The 17,606-nt window shown below is 42.1% G+C and overlaps 2 protein-coding genes across 2 annotated transcripts; both read left to right on the top strand.

Moving 5' to 3' along the window:
- The first annotated feature begins 1,093 nt into the window (after positions 1-1,093).
- Positions 1,094-15,833, top strand: cops8 (COP9 signalosome subunit 8). Its single transcript, XM_080786536.1, has 7 exons — positions 1,094-1,166; positions 2,852-2,922; positions 3,658-3,706; positions 4,107-4,239; positions 12,438-12,545; positions 13,285-13,347; positions 15,113-15,833. The coding sequence occupies exons 1-7, from the start codon at positions 1,095-1,097 to the stop codon at positions 15,190-15,192; spliced, it is 576 nt and encodes a 191-aa protein (XP_080642662.1). The 5' UTR covers position 1,094; the 3' UTR covers positions 15,193-15,833.
- Positions 7,338-9,013, top strand: trim63b (tripartite motif containing 63b). Its single transcript, XM_080786535.1, has one exon. The coding sequence runs from the start codon at positions 7,497-7,499 to the stop codon at positions 8,541-8,543; it is 1,047 nt and encodes a 348-aa protein (XP_080642661.1). The 5' UTR covers positions 7,338-7,496; the 3' UTR covers positions 8,544-9,013.
- Positions 15,834-17,606: the final 1,773 nt, after the last annotated feature.

Genomic DNA, 17,606 nt, shown 5'->3' with positions numbered 1-17,606 from the left:
AATGGAGTTCGTATATCTTTGTATATAGACAATCTTTGTTGTAGGCGAGAGTCGCAGCTCTGTCCTTCGAGCAAATACAACACTTCCTGTTTACTTTCTGGTGGTGAGCTAGCAAATATAAGGCCTTCAAAGTCAGAATAAGAGCTTGGTAATAAATGTTTTTTTAAAGTCATACATTTATTTTAAAAATCACACCTGTGTGAAGTGAGGGGCGCTCTTTATATCATCTTACAACATGATGATGTAAAACAAACATTGAGACAAAACAAACATTACATTCTCTTTATTGTCAATGGCGTTTTTAAAACAAACATTGAACTAAAAACAAACATTAAACCTGTACATATAGGAGGGCTCAAAAATGCATGTATGATAGTCTTTTTAAATGGCGTATACTAGAGTAGGCTACTTATATGTAGGCCTACTGCCCATTAAATGGGCACACATTAATAATGTATAGGCAGATCTATAGAAATGATGGGCCCCTGGCCCACCACCCCCCGGAGCGTGGCGCATACTGTCTGCACACGTTTACGCATAACAATTATGACATATAGGCCTGCGATATTCAGAATTTACAGCAAGGGATTGCTTAAAAAATAATATACAGCCAAAAACTAAGCCAAATAAATTCAAACTGAGGGTTTAAACACTTGCAGTAATGTACCGTATGCCGTATCATGATGGTTTAGGACTTTTGGAGTTATTTTATTGACACAAATGAATGAGCCCCTTGTTAATAACAGTGACAAGGACCGTGTGTGTCACTGTTATTCACTGTTACCCCTTGGGGGCCCCTGAGCTTGAGCCTCTTCACGGTCACGCGGACGCTCAAGCTCAGGGGCCCGGGCCCAACAGGCCCGTTGGATAATCCTCCCCTGTGTATAGGCCTACGTCTATTTTATTTTATTTACATTATCTATATTATTTACATTATCTATAGTTTCAATGTGCAAATGAATAGTTTTTCAATGGTTTCAGTTTACTCTAGAGGATACTCTTATTTTGAAGAGACCGTCCACTAGAAGTCTAAAATTTGCCAAAAAGACACTGCTACTGCTAGTGTGGCCAATGGTTGACGCTGGTGCATCAACATGCCGGCTGCTGTGATTATGGAGGAGAATTATGATAAACTACTTGAACAGTGTGAAGCACAAGAACTTGAGGTCAGATACTTTAATATTATTACAAAATAAATAATAAGGTGATGTGTTGTCTTTTCGTCAGGTGGTTTATAAACTATATATTGACTCATTGACGGTTGCTTTAGCCAGTGTTAGCTTGATGGTATCCAATGCTAAAGCTATTAATGCTAAAGCTACGCTATCTTCGTAATAAAGGATCGTTTTAGCTGCTGTTAATGCCAATTAACGAGCTGATGTTGCCATGCTTTATAGTTATTAGTAATGGAGCGCGATACATGCTTGTGACAGTCAAGTCCACACAGGTTGTTTATGTCAGCCAAGTGATATACATATCAACATTTAGGGGCTTGATTGATTGGAAACTTTATTAACAGTAGAATAAGCACGGAAACAATGAACTAAAAAACACGTTACACACAACCATACTATGATATACTCGACTATTCATCTCCTCAGACACCAGAATCATTATATCAGGAACTCCTTGGCTAATATCATTATCATCATATTATATATGATCATATTGATATCAATATGATATAACATATTATATCATCATCATAATTGGTGTCTTACTGGCAAAGCCAATTGGTGAAAGTGGCTTTTTAATTGTACTGTAAGTCTGTTATATTTTTCAGTTGGGTTATGTTAGAGCTTCAGCCTATAACCTAGCCGCAATTTGCAACACACATTTTTATAATGGTTGAATCTAGAACTTGCAACCCCCTCCATCGACAGGCCCATTCATCCAAATAGAAAAGTCTGATCTGCTAGTTTTAAACTATGTTAAACTCACCAGCATTGCAGCTGTAAGGCAAGCTTGAATTATCCTCTTTCAATCTGCAAAGCGTTTGTTTCATAAAAAGCATTTGTTTCACAACTATACATGTTATGTGCTACTTACATGCCGTGCAGGTGATTATTTTTCTAAGTGTTGGAGTTTGGAAGCGCTTTTCGGAAGTCACTGAATGGCCCTGCGTACCACCTGTTTCAAATTTGCATGATGAATTAATGAAAACGAGTGCTTCCAAACTCCAACACTTAGAAAAAATGATCACCTGCATGGAATTTCTTAACAGAAAGTAGCTCAGCTTTGCAGATTGAAAGAGTATTCTGGCATTACAGCTGCAATATTGGTGAGTTTAACACCGTTTAATACAAGCAGATCAGACTTTTCTATTTGGATGAATGGGCTGTCAATGGAGGATGTTGCAACTCTAGATTGAACCCATTATAAAAATGAGACCCATCTGAACTGAGTGGTGCTGTACTAAACTCGTGCTGTAATACTGTACTGTACAAGCCCTCCTCCCTGGCCTGTGTGTGTTAGGGCCGATTCATACTCCTGTTTCGGCGCTGTAGTGCCGAAATGATTTCGGCTCGTCAGAAATTTTCAGTAGCACCGAAGAGCCGACTTTAGGACGGTACCCGCCCCCCCGAACCTCAAATGACGTCAAATTGTAGGCTCTACAGAGCCGAACCGAGTTTTATTCGGCTCTAAAATAGGAGTATGAATCGGCCCTTAGGCTGCACAACAGTGACACTTGGTGGTCAACAAACGTTATTTCCGTACTCTGATGGACACAGGGACATACTGTACATACGGACACACATAGCTGCGTATAGGAGTGGCTAGCACCACCCAATAATTGAGTGTTGCAAATTGTGGCTACCTACAGTATAACCAGTGCTCTTATTTCTAACAGGCACCAGGAGGCATCGCAACACCTCAAGTCTACGCTCAGTTGCTTTCTCTGTATTTAGTTCAAAATGACATGTAAGTTGACCCTTCATTTTCAGATTGTTCAGTTTTAGTGGTGGCACCTTCAGAGTTGAGACATCTTTGACTTGATTTTTTAAAGATATTTTAAGGTTTTCTGCCTTTATGGTCTGAAAATGGGGAAAGGAGAGATGGAGGGGTGACACCCACCCCTCCATCTACGCCAGCCGTCCGGGCCCATCTTTGATTTTCTGTGACCCACTTACAATTACACTTACACACACTAATAATGTTCAAATTATTTACAGAACCATTTGATTACCGGTACTCACTAGGCCTAAGGCCGATTCTAAAAATGCCTCTAAATCCTGACCTAAGGTTTCTGAAAAACTTCAAATATTTATATAGCAGCATCAAAAAAATTACATTTTTGAATACTGTACATACTGTACAGAACCCAAATATGGGTTCCCGGCCTGAGGGGGTAAGATACCAATATGGGTTCCCGCCCAGAATGGGTTACTTTCATTGCAGGCTCTAGTCTCGAATAAAATCACACCAGAAATGTAAAGATGTGACTGTGCTATACTGTGCCTAAAGCTTGTAGATTTGTATTTTACATTAAATGTATGTGTCATTAATGGGTTTTTGCCACTTAACTGAATATGAAAGATGCTCTCACTGGCATATTTAATTTATCACCTTTGACTTGGATTAAATAACTGCAGTTAATTATGTTGTATCATACGTTTCTTAACACACATGCTCATTTTGTTGTTGCTGCTCCAACAGGAATAATGCCAGGTATCTCTGGAAGAGGATTCCTCAAGCAATAAAATCGGTAAGCAGGTTTATCTGCTCATAGCTGCTCTGCTGAAATATTGCTCAAGGCCATCACAAAAGTGCACTACTTCTGATTCAACAATAAAAGGGCAAGGGAACTTGATCAATAAACTGAATGTTTCAGAATAACAACAATCAATTAATTATATGGTGCAGTACCCACTGTATTGTATCCTTCAGACATTTTCGATACATTTACTATACCTTGACTTCAATACTTTTCCCCATATTTGCATCAAATACAAAAATAAAATGGCATTACATACATTATTCACAATTTCAATTGAAGAAAACATACAGGATAGATCAGCAGGATCACATACTGTACAAACAATTTGTTGAGTTGCTGCCTCATGACAAGCATTACCGTGACTTTTCGTGGCTCTTGTTACATGCAGGCAAACCCAGAGTTAGCAGCCGTTTGGGCTGTTGGACAACGCATTTGGCAGCGAGACTTCCCTGGCATCTACACGTCGATTGCAGCTTTCCAGTGGTCTGAAAACATCCAGCCGGTCATGGAGGCCCTGCGAGGTACTGAATAAATCAAGTGTTTTTTAGATTACGGTATACTTAACTCTTAACTATAAATGCACCAAGTCTCTGTGTGTACGTCTGTACGTACGTCTGTAATCCACGTAACTCGAGAAATTCGACACACGCGTTCCGCACCCCCACAGGGAGTGCAGTGCCCGGTGTCAAGTCGGTGGGACCCACGGTTGTCCAGAACTGTCCCCTAAAGGCCTCTGCCCGGGTCTGGACAGTGCCCCTGCCCAGTGTCCATATGGATGGAGCTGGTCTGTTCTGTATAGACTCCATATTTGGGCATGCCTGACAAAGAAGTCCATATATGGGCATAAAAGGGACACAGACATAATATCTGGGTGGGGATGGATTTCCAACTTGCACCGTTCCAAGTAGGCCAGTGCCCAACGGGCACCGCTGTAGAGGCTCCAACGCATAATATCTGGGTGGGGCATGCATTATTGCATTTCCAACTTGCATCGTTCTAAGTAGGCCAGAAATTACACCTGGCCACAAAATATCACAGGATCTACTGAATGTGAAGGGGGTACTATAGGGGGCTGTCATAATGTGTTGTATGGCTCAGCATGTCAGCTTGAAATCTTGACATCACCGCCAGATGGCGCTAAGGCACAGTGCTGCCATCTCGGAGTAACAATAACATAAGAGAACAGCACCAGAACCAAATAGGAAAGTTTAGCAATTCGCTATATTGCCTTTGCTCTGTTGATCCTTACCCGTTCTGAATATATGAACAGCAAATGATGTTCAGTGTGGGTAATGCAATGCAATAGATCAACATTACTGATAGGGGGGGAATTGTTTACAGATGATCTAACAACAACATTGTTTAAGTCCACCCGGACGGGGAATTCCCTTGGCAACAGTTACAAACTTACAATCCTGTGCACTTTTATATCTTTTGGATCATAACCTATGAATACTTGTGATGGTGATGTTCAGTGTGTCACGCAGTCACGCTGGGTGCGTTCAGGGCTGTGGCGTTGTGAGGAGGTGCTGGAAGCAAGCAGCTGTCTTGCTCTATGCTAGGGAAGTGGACAGACAGACAGCGACCGAGCGAAATAGACAGCGGGCGAGCGATCGCTAAATTATTAGATAGATATTCTGTTGTATTATTAGATAGATGTCCAGCTTTTGGTGTGTATGCACAAACTTTGTCCTACACAAACATTAAATTCCCATTGACAATGAAGGGACAAATATGTCTGAGCATATACATAGGGTCTATTTTACGCCATGATGATGTACGATGAACATGGGTGTGATTTTTTTTATTTTCAACTGACTGTCCATTTTGATGTCCTGTTGATTTTGCGTCAATGTATTGTCCTTTTAAATTCAGGCAAGTTTTATCATTTCATCACAGCTAGTCCAATATACCTCTCAGTTAGCAATGTGTGGGTTGTCTCAATGCAGTTTAGACCTTTTAGTAACATTTTTGTTATGTCATGTCATTTGTTAATCTACTCAAGTCAAAAGTATTTATATTTTTTATTTATTACAAGCATATTCCATGATAACATAATTCACAACTATCAGGTTTCTCTCCCAATTTTAAATTAATTCTATTAAGAAAACATGCCTTATATTTCCTTTGCACTGCTGTTATCTTTGTACACTCAGCAGGGGGCTCCACTTGAACACATGACATCATTCAAGTTGTGTCCCAGCTGGGGCAAACAAACACGTTGGGCAATTAAAGGCAGCCAGTTTGACTTTGTTTTGTAAGGCACTAAAGTACAGCAGTGCGGTGTACGAAAAACTATCTCCGCTCAGTCATCACATCAGCTGTACAGTGGGGGGGATTCTCTTTTTCTTTTGCTCAGAAATAGTTCCTTAAGACCATTGAATCAATTGGATATATAGATTTATATTTACCCTGTATATCACACCTCATGTATCACATGTTTGCTTTGTAAGAGAGTTTAAGAATAGCTTGTCCCTTTGTCGTGGTTCCTGACATTGAGCTGTTATGCACAGTCTGACCACTGAGAGTTTTGATCGATTGACTATTTTTTACTTGAATATTTTATTGATATTTTACAGCAGTACAATAGGTTAAAAACACTTTCCATTGTAGTGGCAAGCCAATTAAATATTCAACACTCAACACTCAAACAACAGTACAACAATACAAAAGAGAGCGCCAGTGCTTGTTATGGAGGAAAGATTAGGAATGAAATGACCTAAAGTTATCATTTTTACTGGCTATGATTTTCAATCAATCTAAAGTTTTAAATATGGAGTGATAGTTGAATTGCTATAATAAACACTAGGGCTGGGACTCGATAAAATGAATCTAATTAATTTGAGACATTGTAATTAATTAATTGATCGAAAAGAATTGCATTTTAAAACTAATTTTGGTATACGAGTGAATATATGGGTGGTCTGATCGGCGTCTTCTCCCATTGCGTGCACTGGTATGATCGGTTCTTTCTTTAATTATATTTACTCAGGGTAATAGTAGCTGAGCACAAGTGCTCTTTGTCAGCAACGCCCTGCACATACAGTATACAAATGAATGATAATTTATAATGAATAATGGAACGAGAAAAAAATAAAGACCTTCCACGTTCCACCCCTTAGTAATGCATTTCCCAATTACGACAAAAATACTATGATGCCAGGAAAATGTTTCCATTCAGCTCACAATATCAGTTTTCGACAAACGAGTCCCTATCTTACAGTACATGGGATGCGATGCGTCTAGTTTGGCTTCAAGTTTCCCTGTAGTGCACTGTGGCATGATGTAACGTTGTAATCATGTAGACACAACAACTGCATCACAAGGGTGTCAACAGGGACATGTTGTTTACCCCTGCAAACTCATGGGACAGGCACATGGGGTTCCTCGTGTTTACCTTCCCCCAGGAGACTTCTGTCCGATTTCTGTCACTGCGAGAGGGGAACATGGCTCACACTGTGACATGTGACACATGCAGCAGCCGGTGGGGTGGGGGCCAGTTTCCCCGAAAAGATCCCTGGCAAACAAGCAGGGAGGAATATATGACCTGGATGGTAGAAAGATATCGGGTATCAGTGTCTGTGAAGGGCTGCTATAAAGGACAGGGGGGTCGCTAGCTGCTAGCCAGAACAGATATCACCACCTAACAGTTGTTAGTCAGACACTGAAGGAGAAGGTCTCTGCTTTTGAACATTTTACCAACTTGTGGACACGAACACAAAAAGAACATTTTAGTTTCTTAGTTTAGAGGAGCTTCCTTTGTTTTAGCTTTAAGATAATGGACGTCCAGAGGACAGGAGGGTCGGTGGTTCGTCCTCCCAGCCCAATGGAGAGCTTGGAGAAGCAGCTGAGCTGTCCCATCTGTCTGGAGATGTTCACCAAACCCGTGGTCATCTTGCCCTGCCAGCACAATCTTTGCCGCAGTTGTGCCAGCGACCTCTACGACTCGCGCAACCCCTACCGCTTCTCTGGTGGCGTGTTCCGTTGCCCTACCTGTCGTTTTGAGGTCGTGCTGGATCGACATGGTGTCCACGGCCTGCAACGCAACCTCCTGGTTGAGAACATCATTGATCTCTACAAGCAGCAGCAGGAGGGTAGTGTGGACAGCGGAGGAAGCACAGAACCCACCCTGAAACCCAAGGAATCCCTTGAGCCCATGTGCGCAGAACACGAGGAGGAAAGAATCAATATCTACTGCGTGACCTGCCAGATGCCAACATGTTCCATGTGTAAGGTGTTTGGCCAGCACAAGGACTGCGAGGTGTCACCTCTAGCTAGTATTTACCAGGCCCAGAAGGGTGAACTAAGTAATGCTATTGATGCCCTGGTGGCCAGCAACGGCCGTCTCCAGGCCCTGCTCAACCAGATGGAAGATGCCTGCCGGGTGGTGCAAGAGAACGCCCAGCGCGCCAAGCAACAGCTCGGAGAACGTTTCGACCTGCTCTACGCGGTGCTGGAAGAGCGCAAAGGCCTGCTGCTAGAACAAGTTGGAAAGGAGCAGGACGACAAGGTGGCGGCCCTGCGGGCTCTGGCTCAACGCTATGGTGAGCGTCTGCAATCCAGCTCAGAGCTGACCGACACAGCGGTGAGGGCGTTGGAGCAGAGTAGCGCTGCAGAGTTCCTGCTGGCATCCAAGGGCCTAATCTCACAGACCAAGGATGCTGCCAAGGGCTCGCTGGGTGAAGAGAGACCAGAACCAGGTTTTGAGAAGATGGACCACTTCACGCTGTCAACGGAGCATGTGGAAAGGGTTCTTGCAAAAATGGACTTTGGACTTGTTGATGATGATGAGTTTGAGGATGCAGAGGGTGAAGAAGAGGAGTGATAAACTTGGAAATTGAGACTTTTTGAAATGATGAATGTACTTTTGTAGGTTCTTAAACCGCTATTATTATGGCAGGGACATGAGTTGCAATTTGTTATTGAAAGTAACAGAGTTATAATGGGCTTTAACCATCGAGTGCAATAATTGACTTCACATTTGTACTCACTCTTTCTTAACCTTTTTTTTTTATACTTTTGTACTTGTATGCCAGATTTAGTCTGGTAGTATTAATGTAATGGAATTATAGATTGACGCAGATTGACTGTCTTCTAAGATGTAAGACACTGCTTTTCCCCTCACACACACAGCTTTAAGGGATTAGTGATTTATTTGTTGACTTCTCGTTTGTACAAATGATTTATTATAATTTAATTAATGCTTGGAAGTTATCGTGTGCACTTGAATCATTGACTATAAAAATCAACAAGCTCTGTCTTCAATGGAGGCTGAAAATAAACAAGGTGTCTGAATTTGATTCACGTTTTTATTATCAGGCCTCAACTCATCCAAGCAATGTGAAGTAATCTATTTAAACCCAAAACATGGTCAAAACCACAACTATGCTGAACTTAAGTCTTTACCTGACGATGTACTATATTTTTGCAGACACCTCAGTGTTTCACTTACTTGGCCTCACTTAACCCATTCTGACCTGAGATCAGATTCATACGAGGTTTCCACTGGACATACACTGGTCTGATTAACCCATTCTGACCTGAGATCAGATAAAAAAAAATGTCAGTCGTTCTTCGATTTTTCAAAAATAGCAGACCTACAAGCTCGTAGCGCGCCACTCGGTGGCGCGCTATGAGCTTGTAGATCTGCTGTTTTTCAATAGCTAAAGCATAACATGATGCCAACACCAAAATGGGTCCCCGGTCAGAATGGGTTAATGAATCTAAAGTCCTTGCCAAATGCTCTGTGCTTTGCCTTTGCTGGTGAAGAGCGGCGTCTATTTTTAAATGGCGAGAGGCTGAGAAATGATAGCCCTGGAATAGACCAGTCTGTGCAGGGCAGGTGGGGTTACCCCACCCCCACCATGGACTGGCCTTCCTCGGCAGCAGAATTTTGTGGGGCAGAGATTGGAGCGGGTGGGCCGGCCACATGGCCAGGCGCCACATGACTCATATCTTGATAGCACCCTATCGGTCAAGAGGCTGTGGTAAAAATATACACCAGCAAAAAAAAACCCTGAGGTGACCTGCTTGGCTTAGTTTTGGAATAATGACTTCATAAAAGTCCCTGTTCCTTTTTAATGTACAGTGAGTGCAGCTGTTAGACCTGTGAAATCACGCCAATAGCGCAATATTGTGTATTAAAAAATAAATAGAATTCCTGTACATTATTGGTGTGATTACATAAAAGAAGTTTGATTGCGTAAAATAAGTATTCATTCTGTAGAGATGTGCTCCACCTCATAAAAAATAACTATGAAAGCACATTTGTTAAAGGCGGAGAGGCAGTCCTTCTGTTTATATGATTCATATTTTTTGTGTCCGACTCCAAAGACCACGTCTGCAGCTCCAGCATACGTTGGACTTAAAAAAAAAAAGAAAGAAAATCTGAGGAAATGAGGTCTCCACATAGTCTGCCAAGTGAACATATTTCATTCCCTTGGTTTCCACCAATTTCAGCATTAAGACAGAAGCAAAAACGAGTACAGGGTTAACAGGAAGCGCCTTTTGGACAGCAGAACTGGGGGAAAAATCCTCCTAACAAATCCCCTTGCATTTTTCCCGCTCACAGCTGTCCTTTCTCATCCCTGTTGTTATTGTTACTGCTGCTAATGCTGGGGGGGAGGAGGGGGTCGCTGTTGGTACACACACAAACCGTTGCTAGGCTGTAAAGCAGGACAGGCCATAACCCTCTCAGGTATTTACATGATAGCTGTCCGAGCAGCAACAAACAAGTCCCAGCGACACAGAGCTGTTGTATCAGCTCGCCGTTATGATCACATATCCCCGCTCTGCTGCATTCGGCGGTTCGAAGATTACGTGGCCACTAATGGCATGTGTCCACTGTCTATTTCATGTTGGCTGATATGGTCAAGCACTTCTGTATTAATTATTATTATTGACTATTATTAATCCCAGCACTCATGGAACTGTCTGGCACTTACTTACAGCGTTGTGTATCACGGGCAGAGCAATTGTCTCTTGTATAATGCCCTTATCCAACTACATACAATACAAGATATTAATAACATGGTACTGATATCAATATACTGTATATACACTTTTTATTTGGCATTAGTAGATAAAAACAAACTTTTATAGAGTAAGTAAGTGACAACACGTCATGGAGGTTATTTTGCACAGATACAGGGGTGCCTTGAGATTTTGACTTGCTCTTTGGTGGGCCTTGGATTGGACAGCCTACATACGGTAGTCTTTCTTACCCCCAGAACACCTCTCATGCGAGTGCATGGGGTGGTTGAGGGCATCCTGTTCATCAGAACCAGGTGCACATGGAAGAGAACTGGCAACCGTAAAAAGGAATGGAATATAATGAATCCATCCCACATAACCTTTTATCCCATGTTGTTTTAGATGTGAATGTTTTAGTACGGTGTATGATAGTTCACCAAATACATGAAATCATAGCCAAGTTGGACCTTCATACAAGGAATGTGCATTGGCACGTGGCACAGTGACAGCTCAATGTTTAATGACTAATGGAGTACAACTCATAGCTTATTCCCGTAGCATATGTATTAAGTATGTTTTATTGTCAGTGTATCAGTTATAATGCGGTCAGCTGTTAGACTACAATGATATACAATAGCTGTAAGTAAGGTCATGTACTGACTTGCTTATCTAGACATAATAGTCTCCTAGTGGTCAGTCAGTGGCAGAGGCATAACAGACATGCAATTTGAATACGATGTTAAAACTTAACACACGTTCAACATGTATTTCTGTCTCATATGTGCCATGTGCTTTATTTACGTGCTTTCATAAACAATGTACTGTGAGTGTGAAGAGTGGAGCAGACGTACATTCCCATCTTAACTGAGTCATACTGTAGGAATGCAACGTTAACCTCTACAGTACGCACACAGATCACAGACATACCATGCTTACCATACTTGCTATCAACATATCCCTACAGAAGAACATGTAGAGCTAGCTTCACATAGCACCCAAGTGTATAATGCTGGCATGATGTTCTTCATGCATTCATTCTACTTAATAGGAGGTTTTTCACTTTCAGCCCAGTGGTACAGAAATACATTTAGAATGACAATCTGATGTATGCACCCAGTGTTAATTCTCATCCATCTAGCTATGACAAACCAAAATAAATGTAACCACTAGAACCTGGCGAATGACATCCCTATTTTGGTCACATCATTATAGGTGGATTTGTATTATTTTGTGGTGTTGATCACCAATTTTCATAAATGGCTAAATCAGCACATCTTAAAATGTGCCATGATGTGACACATTCAGTCAGTCATACTGTCTTAATACCTTACTTACTTAAAACCTTTACACTCTATTTTTACCCACCATGTATTGCTGCGCTCACCATCTAAGATCTAACTCTTGTAACTCATCGTTCCCACAGGACGTAAACAGCACATGGCACATGGTCTCCAGTACCCAGCCAATATGATGTTGTCTGTCAAACACCGTTTTAAAATGACCCTTTTATAAATTGCAGTCAGCAGGTTCTCATTGCTTCCACAGAAAGTATGCATTCATGAAAGCCTGAAAGGCCATAAAAGGCCATACAGCCTGGGACATTGTGAGCCCCATGGAATATGGAACTCTTGAGGACACTAGCTGTATTTGTTTTAAATTACTTCTGAAAATCCAGGGTAGCTTGATTGTGTTGATTGCTTCATGTCTAACCTTTGCTTAACTATATTGTATCATTTTGGCATCACAGAAAGTACACGTCAGCGTGCGTACGCTCTGGTGGCCCAGGCTTACACCTCCATAGCAGCAGATGACTTTGCAGCCTTCGTAGGTTACTCTGTGGAGGAAGCTGTCAAAGGTGACTCTTTTAACTTTTATCCATCATACACAGAAAAGTCCTCTTTGTTCATTTAAGTTTAAGAATGTACATTTGTATACTCTGGGGGCCGGGCTACACTGGGCGTGGAATTGAGTCCGCAACGGTACGCTGCCACTATAATCAATGGAACCCGGCTACACCGAGCGCGGGTGCGGTGCGCAGGTGGTGCGTAAGCTCCGCCCAAGTGCTCTATTTTTCCGCGTGTACGTGGGGGTTACGCAACTCTTCACATCGCCTTCAGAGGGGGAAAAAACGTAAATACGGAACTCCCCGCGGGACAGACACATTGTCGATGGAGCCACCTAGCTGCTTCCGTTCCGCCCGCGGTATGGTTACGTTCTGTCCCCAGTGTAGCCCCCCTGTCAGAGTTGAATTTACGCAGGAAATCTTACAGTGTAAAATCAGGCTACTATTTTAGATTTTCATGGTTTATATCATCTTAGAAAGAGCTATTTGCTCAAAGTACCACTCCCACTACTGTAAAGATGGTGCTTCAAACTGGAGCTAGTTGGTGTGTGTGACTCTTTTTTTTGTCTTTATACAAACTTAAATTATATTTTTCTGATCAGGGGGACGAGGTTTATCAGTATTTTTAGCCAATGACTCCATCTCCCTAATTTAATAACTGATATTCTTGTGTCTCTCATTCTCTCTCTCTCTCTCTCTCTCTCTCTCTCTCTCTCTCTCCTTCTCCCCCTCCCTCCCTACCTCCCTCTAGGTGTGGTGAGTCAGGGTTGGCAGGCAGACCCTGCAACTAGGATGGTAATGCCCCAAAAACCAGGTAGGTGGCACTGTCGCTCTTTCCCATCTCAACACACACACACACACACACACACACACACACACACCTGTAGCACACGTGTGCGGTCCAAGCGTGGAGGGCAGACTCAAACTCCATCAGTCTTTTCACACATCTTTGCTTTTCTCTTCTTTGGTCGAGCTCCACTGGCAGGATGTCCCATCCATCACTATCTAATCCCCAGTGTTAATTTTACATTCCCATTTGGTTCCATTTCTACACTCTTCATAGTTAAAGGATTTTACTGTGCAGAGTGCAGACATGCATGTGCCGGCCCGGACGGTTAGCTCAACCGTCTGGGCACCTACTGTAGGCTGCCAAGCCAGCCAGACGGCGTTTGTCACTTCCCATATCTCTCCCCCTTTCCTGTCCAATTACTGTACCCTGTCAATAAAGGCTTAAAAAAACGCCCCAAAACATATCATCAAAAAGACATGCATGTGCCTTAAAACTAATGATGGTGCCAGGGTTCTTCAGAATAAAGGTGATAGGAGTGCCAAGCAGATGGCAGATTTTAATCTGAAAAGCCCCGCCTTCCATTTCCCCCAAAACCGAGAGGTATAATGTTCCATTACAACCTCACACTGTCAAGTCTGATCTCTCTTGTTCTTTAGAAGCGTTAATATTGCAAACAAGATGATTGGTTAAGTCAGAAATTAAGACCTCTCAAAACCATGGAGAGTGCAAAAACAATTCTGTTCCAATTTGGGTACGGTCACACTAAGTGTCTAAAACGTATAAATGCATCTAGTCTTAAGATGTGTAGGTAGTGCTGGTGGTGACGCGCATGGAAATCGATTTGTAGGTGTGTCTTTTGCTTAACTGAAGTTGGGGTGGTCCAGCTCACTGAAAGAAAACTGTAGGAGGAGAGCTTGACGAGTGGGGTCAAACATGTGCTTCTTTGTTGACAGCCGGTCAAAGTTCACTGAACCGACATTCTAAGTTGCCCAATAGCTGACTGGTGCCATATTTTTGGGTCCAATGCCCAACATTCGATATTGGAGAGTTGAAGGCAGTGATTATCAATGTTTTGTTAAAAATAAATATGTATTCTTTTTAGGTTTATAGCTATTTCTTTCTTTATTATTTACTATAGTCCTACTAGACTCAAGGAAATTACATCTGGCCACAAAATATCACAGGATCTACTGAATGTGAAGGGGGTACTATAGGGGGCTGTCATACTGTGTTGTATGGCTCAGCATGTCAGTTTGTCACCCCCTTCACATTCCTTTCCTTTTCTTTTACATTTAGTAAAATAAAATACCATATTTAGCCCCATATTCGAATGCCCGCCCCCCCCTGTAAAAATAGCTAAAATCACTAAAACGAAAGAAAGCAGCAAATGAAAAAACATTTAACACTCATCTTTTACTTTCTCTAATAACAACCTAAAACATGAACCTTGGTTGAAAAAAACTAAAGTTCAATTCAATTCAATTAAATTTTATTATAGTGTCAAATCACAACAAGTTGTCTCAAGACACTTTACAACCAACAAAGATCCACCCAGAGCAAGCAATATTGCGACAATGGTAACGAAAAACTCCCCTTTAGGAAGAAACGTCAGGCAGAACCCGACTCTAGGGTGGGCGGCCATCTGCCTCGACCGTGTCGGGGGGGGGGGGGGTAGAGGGAGAGAGAGAGAGTTGTCCTTTAAGAGACAAAGACGAAGGACACCTCTCTCAAGCTTTTCCTGTAACCTCTCCCTGTTTCTTCATCTCCAACAAACGTTCTCTTTCAACAGATCCGCCCCCGGTCTCGCTGGTTCCAAATGAGCAGCAGTTGGCCAGACTCACTGACTACGTGGCTTTCCTGGAGAATTGATTGAACCCCACCTCCTCCATCCTCTTCAGCCAGGAGGAGACCCTCATCACTGTCACCAGGATTCCCCTCTTGGATAAGATACGCATGCAGAACACGCTCATACAAGTACATGCGCAAATATGTATTTTGGGGCATGCTTTTGTCAACTTGACTCGCCTATTTATATTTACAGAATGATAGACCTGCTTCAGTTTGACCGTACCTTCTTATTCTCCCTTTTTATTTGTTTGTTTTATTTTTTTCCTAGCTGATTGATTGTATGTCCAGTACTTGGATCCAAGCTCAGACTAGACACGGATGTCATAGGATATTGAATTCTCATTTCTGTCTTATGTGGTGGTCAGTACATCGTGGTCTCCATATAGAATATAGAGCCATATAGAACTAAAACAAAAAAGACAATTGTAATCTGTTCAGGTGACAGACGTCTTTGCACGCATCGCCAGGTGGAAGTGATGAATACGATACATCAGAGTCCCATACAGTGCATGCAGTGCCGCTGCATGAGAGTTGGTTCACTTGTTGGCCTCAAACTCTCTAGTAACTTCTCCCATCTTTAGATGTTAACTTCTCCCATCTTTAGATGTTAACTTCTCCCATCTTTAGATGTTAGGCGTTTGAAGTTTTATGTTTCGACTGATGAATAAATATTTTGATGTTTGTAATTCAGAATTCGTCTCTTCTTCTTCAGAAGTACTTTATTTTCATCTTTTAGAATCCGCTGCAGATCGCTTCAAGATGTTAGGAAGGTCTGAATTTATTCTGAATCCTGCGTACTCTTGTACTTGTACTCTTGAAAACAAGCTCATATATATAGACACGCAACCTCGTCCTCAGGGCAGCTTACTGGTTATTACAAAACATACATTAACGTCAGACCTACGTTTCGGCCTTTTGAAAATAGCCAATCTACAAGCTCAGCGGCACATTGCGAGCTTGTAGATCAGATGCTATTTTCAGAAGATCTGTAATGTGCTTTTCTTAAAAAAAAGATATATATATATTTTTTTTATCCCACGATTTTGTAACCCATTTTTCACCCCTGTGTCAATCATCTAATGTGATCCTGGGGTGTGTAGAGACACACCCTCCACCAACCTAGTCCCCATATATGGGGGACAAGGGGAGAGCAACGGACTTGAACTGATGCTTCCTTCATGCCTGAGTGTCCAAGTTGCTCCTTTACACCTGACAGGGGGGAGTTTCCCTGGTTGGACGTAGCGCGTGGAAGGAACACGTTATTCCAACCAGTTCCTTTCCCCTCCATCAGGCGCCCCGGCTGGCCAGGGGGAGGCAGTTTAGTGACCAGGATTACTGCATGTTTTTGTGAGGGTACCTACCCTAGGGGACACGGGGAGAACATGCAAACTCCACACAGAAAGGCCCTTTCGCCAACCCCGCCTTCGGGTATGGGCACTGATGACGCGGAGGAGTAAACACACCGCCAGCACCCACAGCGTCCCGAGCGGGAATCAAACCCAGGACCTTCTAGCTGTGAGGCGACAGCACTACCAACTGTGCCACCGTGCCCCCGAAGGTAATGTGCATTTTTAAACTTGAGAAATGGGACATTCTGAATACTGCATACTTTTGGTACTTTAGTATATTTTGATACCAATACTTTTAGTCACGCAAATTTGAAATTCTAGACTTTTTTTTCCTACATTGCAGTATTGATACTTTTACTTTAGTAAAAAAAATTAGTACTTTTCCACCACTCTCCACTGCTATTTAGTCAGTATAGGGCTGTTAAAATGGATGTTAACATACAGCAAATACTGTAGGGTATAGTGTTACCGTTGGTAACACTATATTGTGCAATTAGTAAAAGGAACCTGTGTTCCAACTTCCAATGGATCATTATTAGACAAGTTCTTGTTGATGATTGCTTTTCATTGATTAACGTTTCTTTATTTAAAGAGTTGTACATACTGTAGTTATACTAGGTTTCACATTCGGTTGACATTCATTTCTGAAAGAATTTAAGATGAATCATGGCGATGGGCATACGAGGTTTCTGCCCGACATTGAAGATATGCATTATGTAATGGAAACGCACAGTAGGCAAGCCGTGAAAATGTAAAATCAGTTTAAGGCCCATTGTCTGGCTACCATGTGCTCAGTCCAATATGCCTGCCAACTATTCTCCTGTTCAAAAGAATGAGAAACACAACTGTAGGATTTATTTGATCCACAGTTTTGACTTGATGCTGCTATAAAGAAGGAAGCAGATGACATTTCATTTGTTTAGATCATGCAAACAAGGACATCCCGCCACATGTTTAAGATGCTGCAAGGAAGTCGTTTGTTGCACCAAACGTTTTGCATATATATCCATATGTCCCCCAAATTTTAAGAGAGAGAGAGAGAGATTTTGTTTCACTAGGGTTTTTTTTCTTATTTTCTTTTACAAT

The sequence above is a fragment of the Protomyctophum bolini genome (genome assembly GCF_963924005.1).
Source record: "Protomyctophum bolini genome assembly, chromosome: 16".
Classification (NCBI taxonomy): domain Eukaryota; kingdom Metazoa; phylum Chordata; class Actinopteri; order Myctophiformes; family Myctophidae; genus Protomyctophum; species Protomyctophum bolini.
The sequence above is the reverse complement of the archived record's forward strand: the minus strand, read 5'-3'. Positions and strand labels throughout refer to the sequence as shown.

What these genes read in the sequence shown, in the direction of transcription:
- cops8 (XM_080786536.1), top strand. Translation starts at nt 1,095, where the DNA reads ATGCCGGCTGCTGTGATTATGGAGGAGAATTATGATAAACTACTTGAA. An exon ending in GTGAAGCACAAGAACTTGAG is followed by an intron (nt 1,167 to 2,851) that starts GTCAGATACTTT and finishes TATTTCTAACAG; the next exon opens with GCACCAGGAGGCATCGCAAC. An exon ending in TATTTAGTTCAAAATGACAT is followed by an intron (nt 2,923 to 3,657) that starts GTAAGTTGACCC and finishes CTGCTCCAACAG; the next exon opens with GAATAATGCCAGGTATCTCT.
- trim63b (XM_080786535.1), top strand. Translation starts at nt 7,497, where the DNA reads ATGGACGTCCAGAGGACAGGAGGGTCGGTGGTTCGTCCTCCCAGCCCA.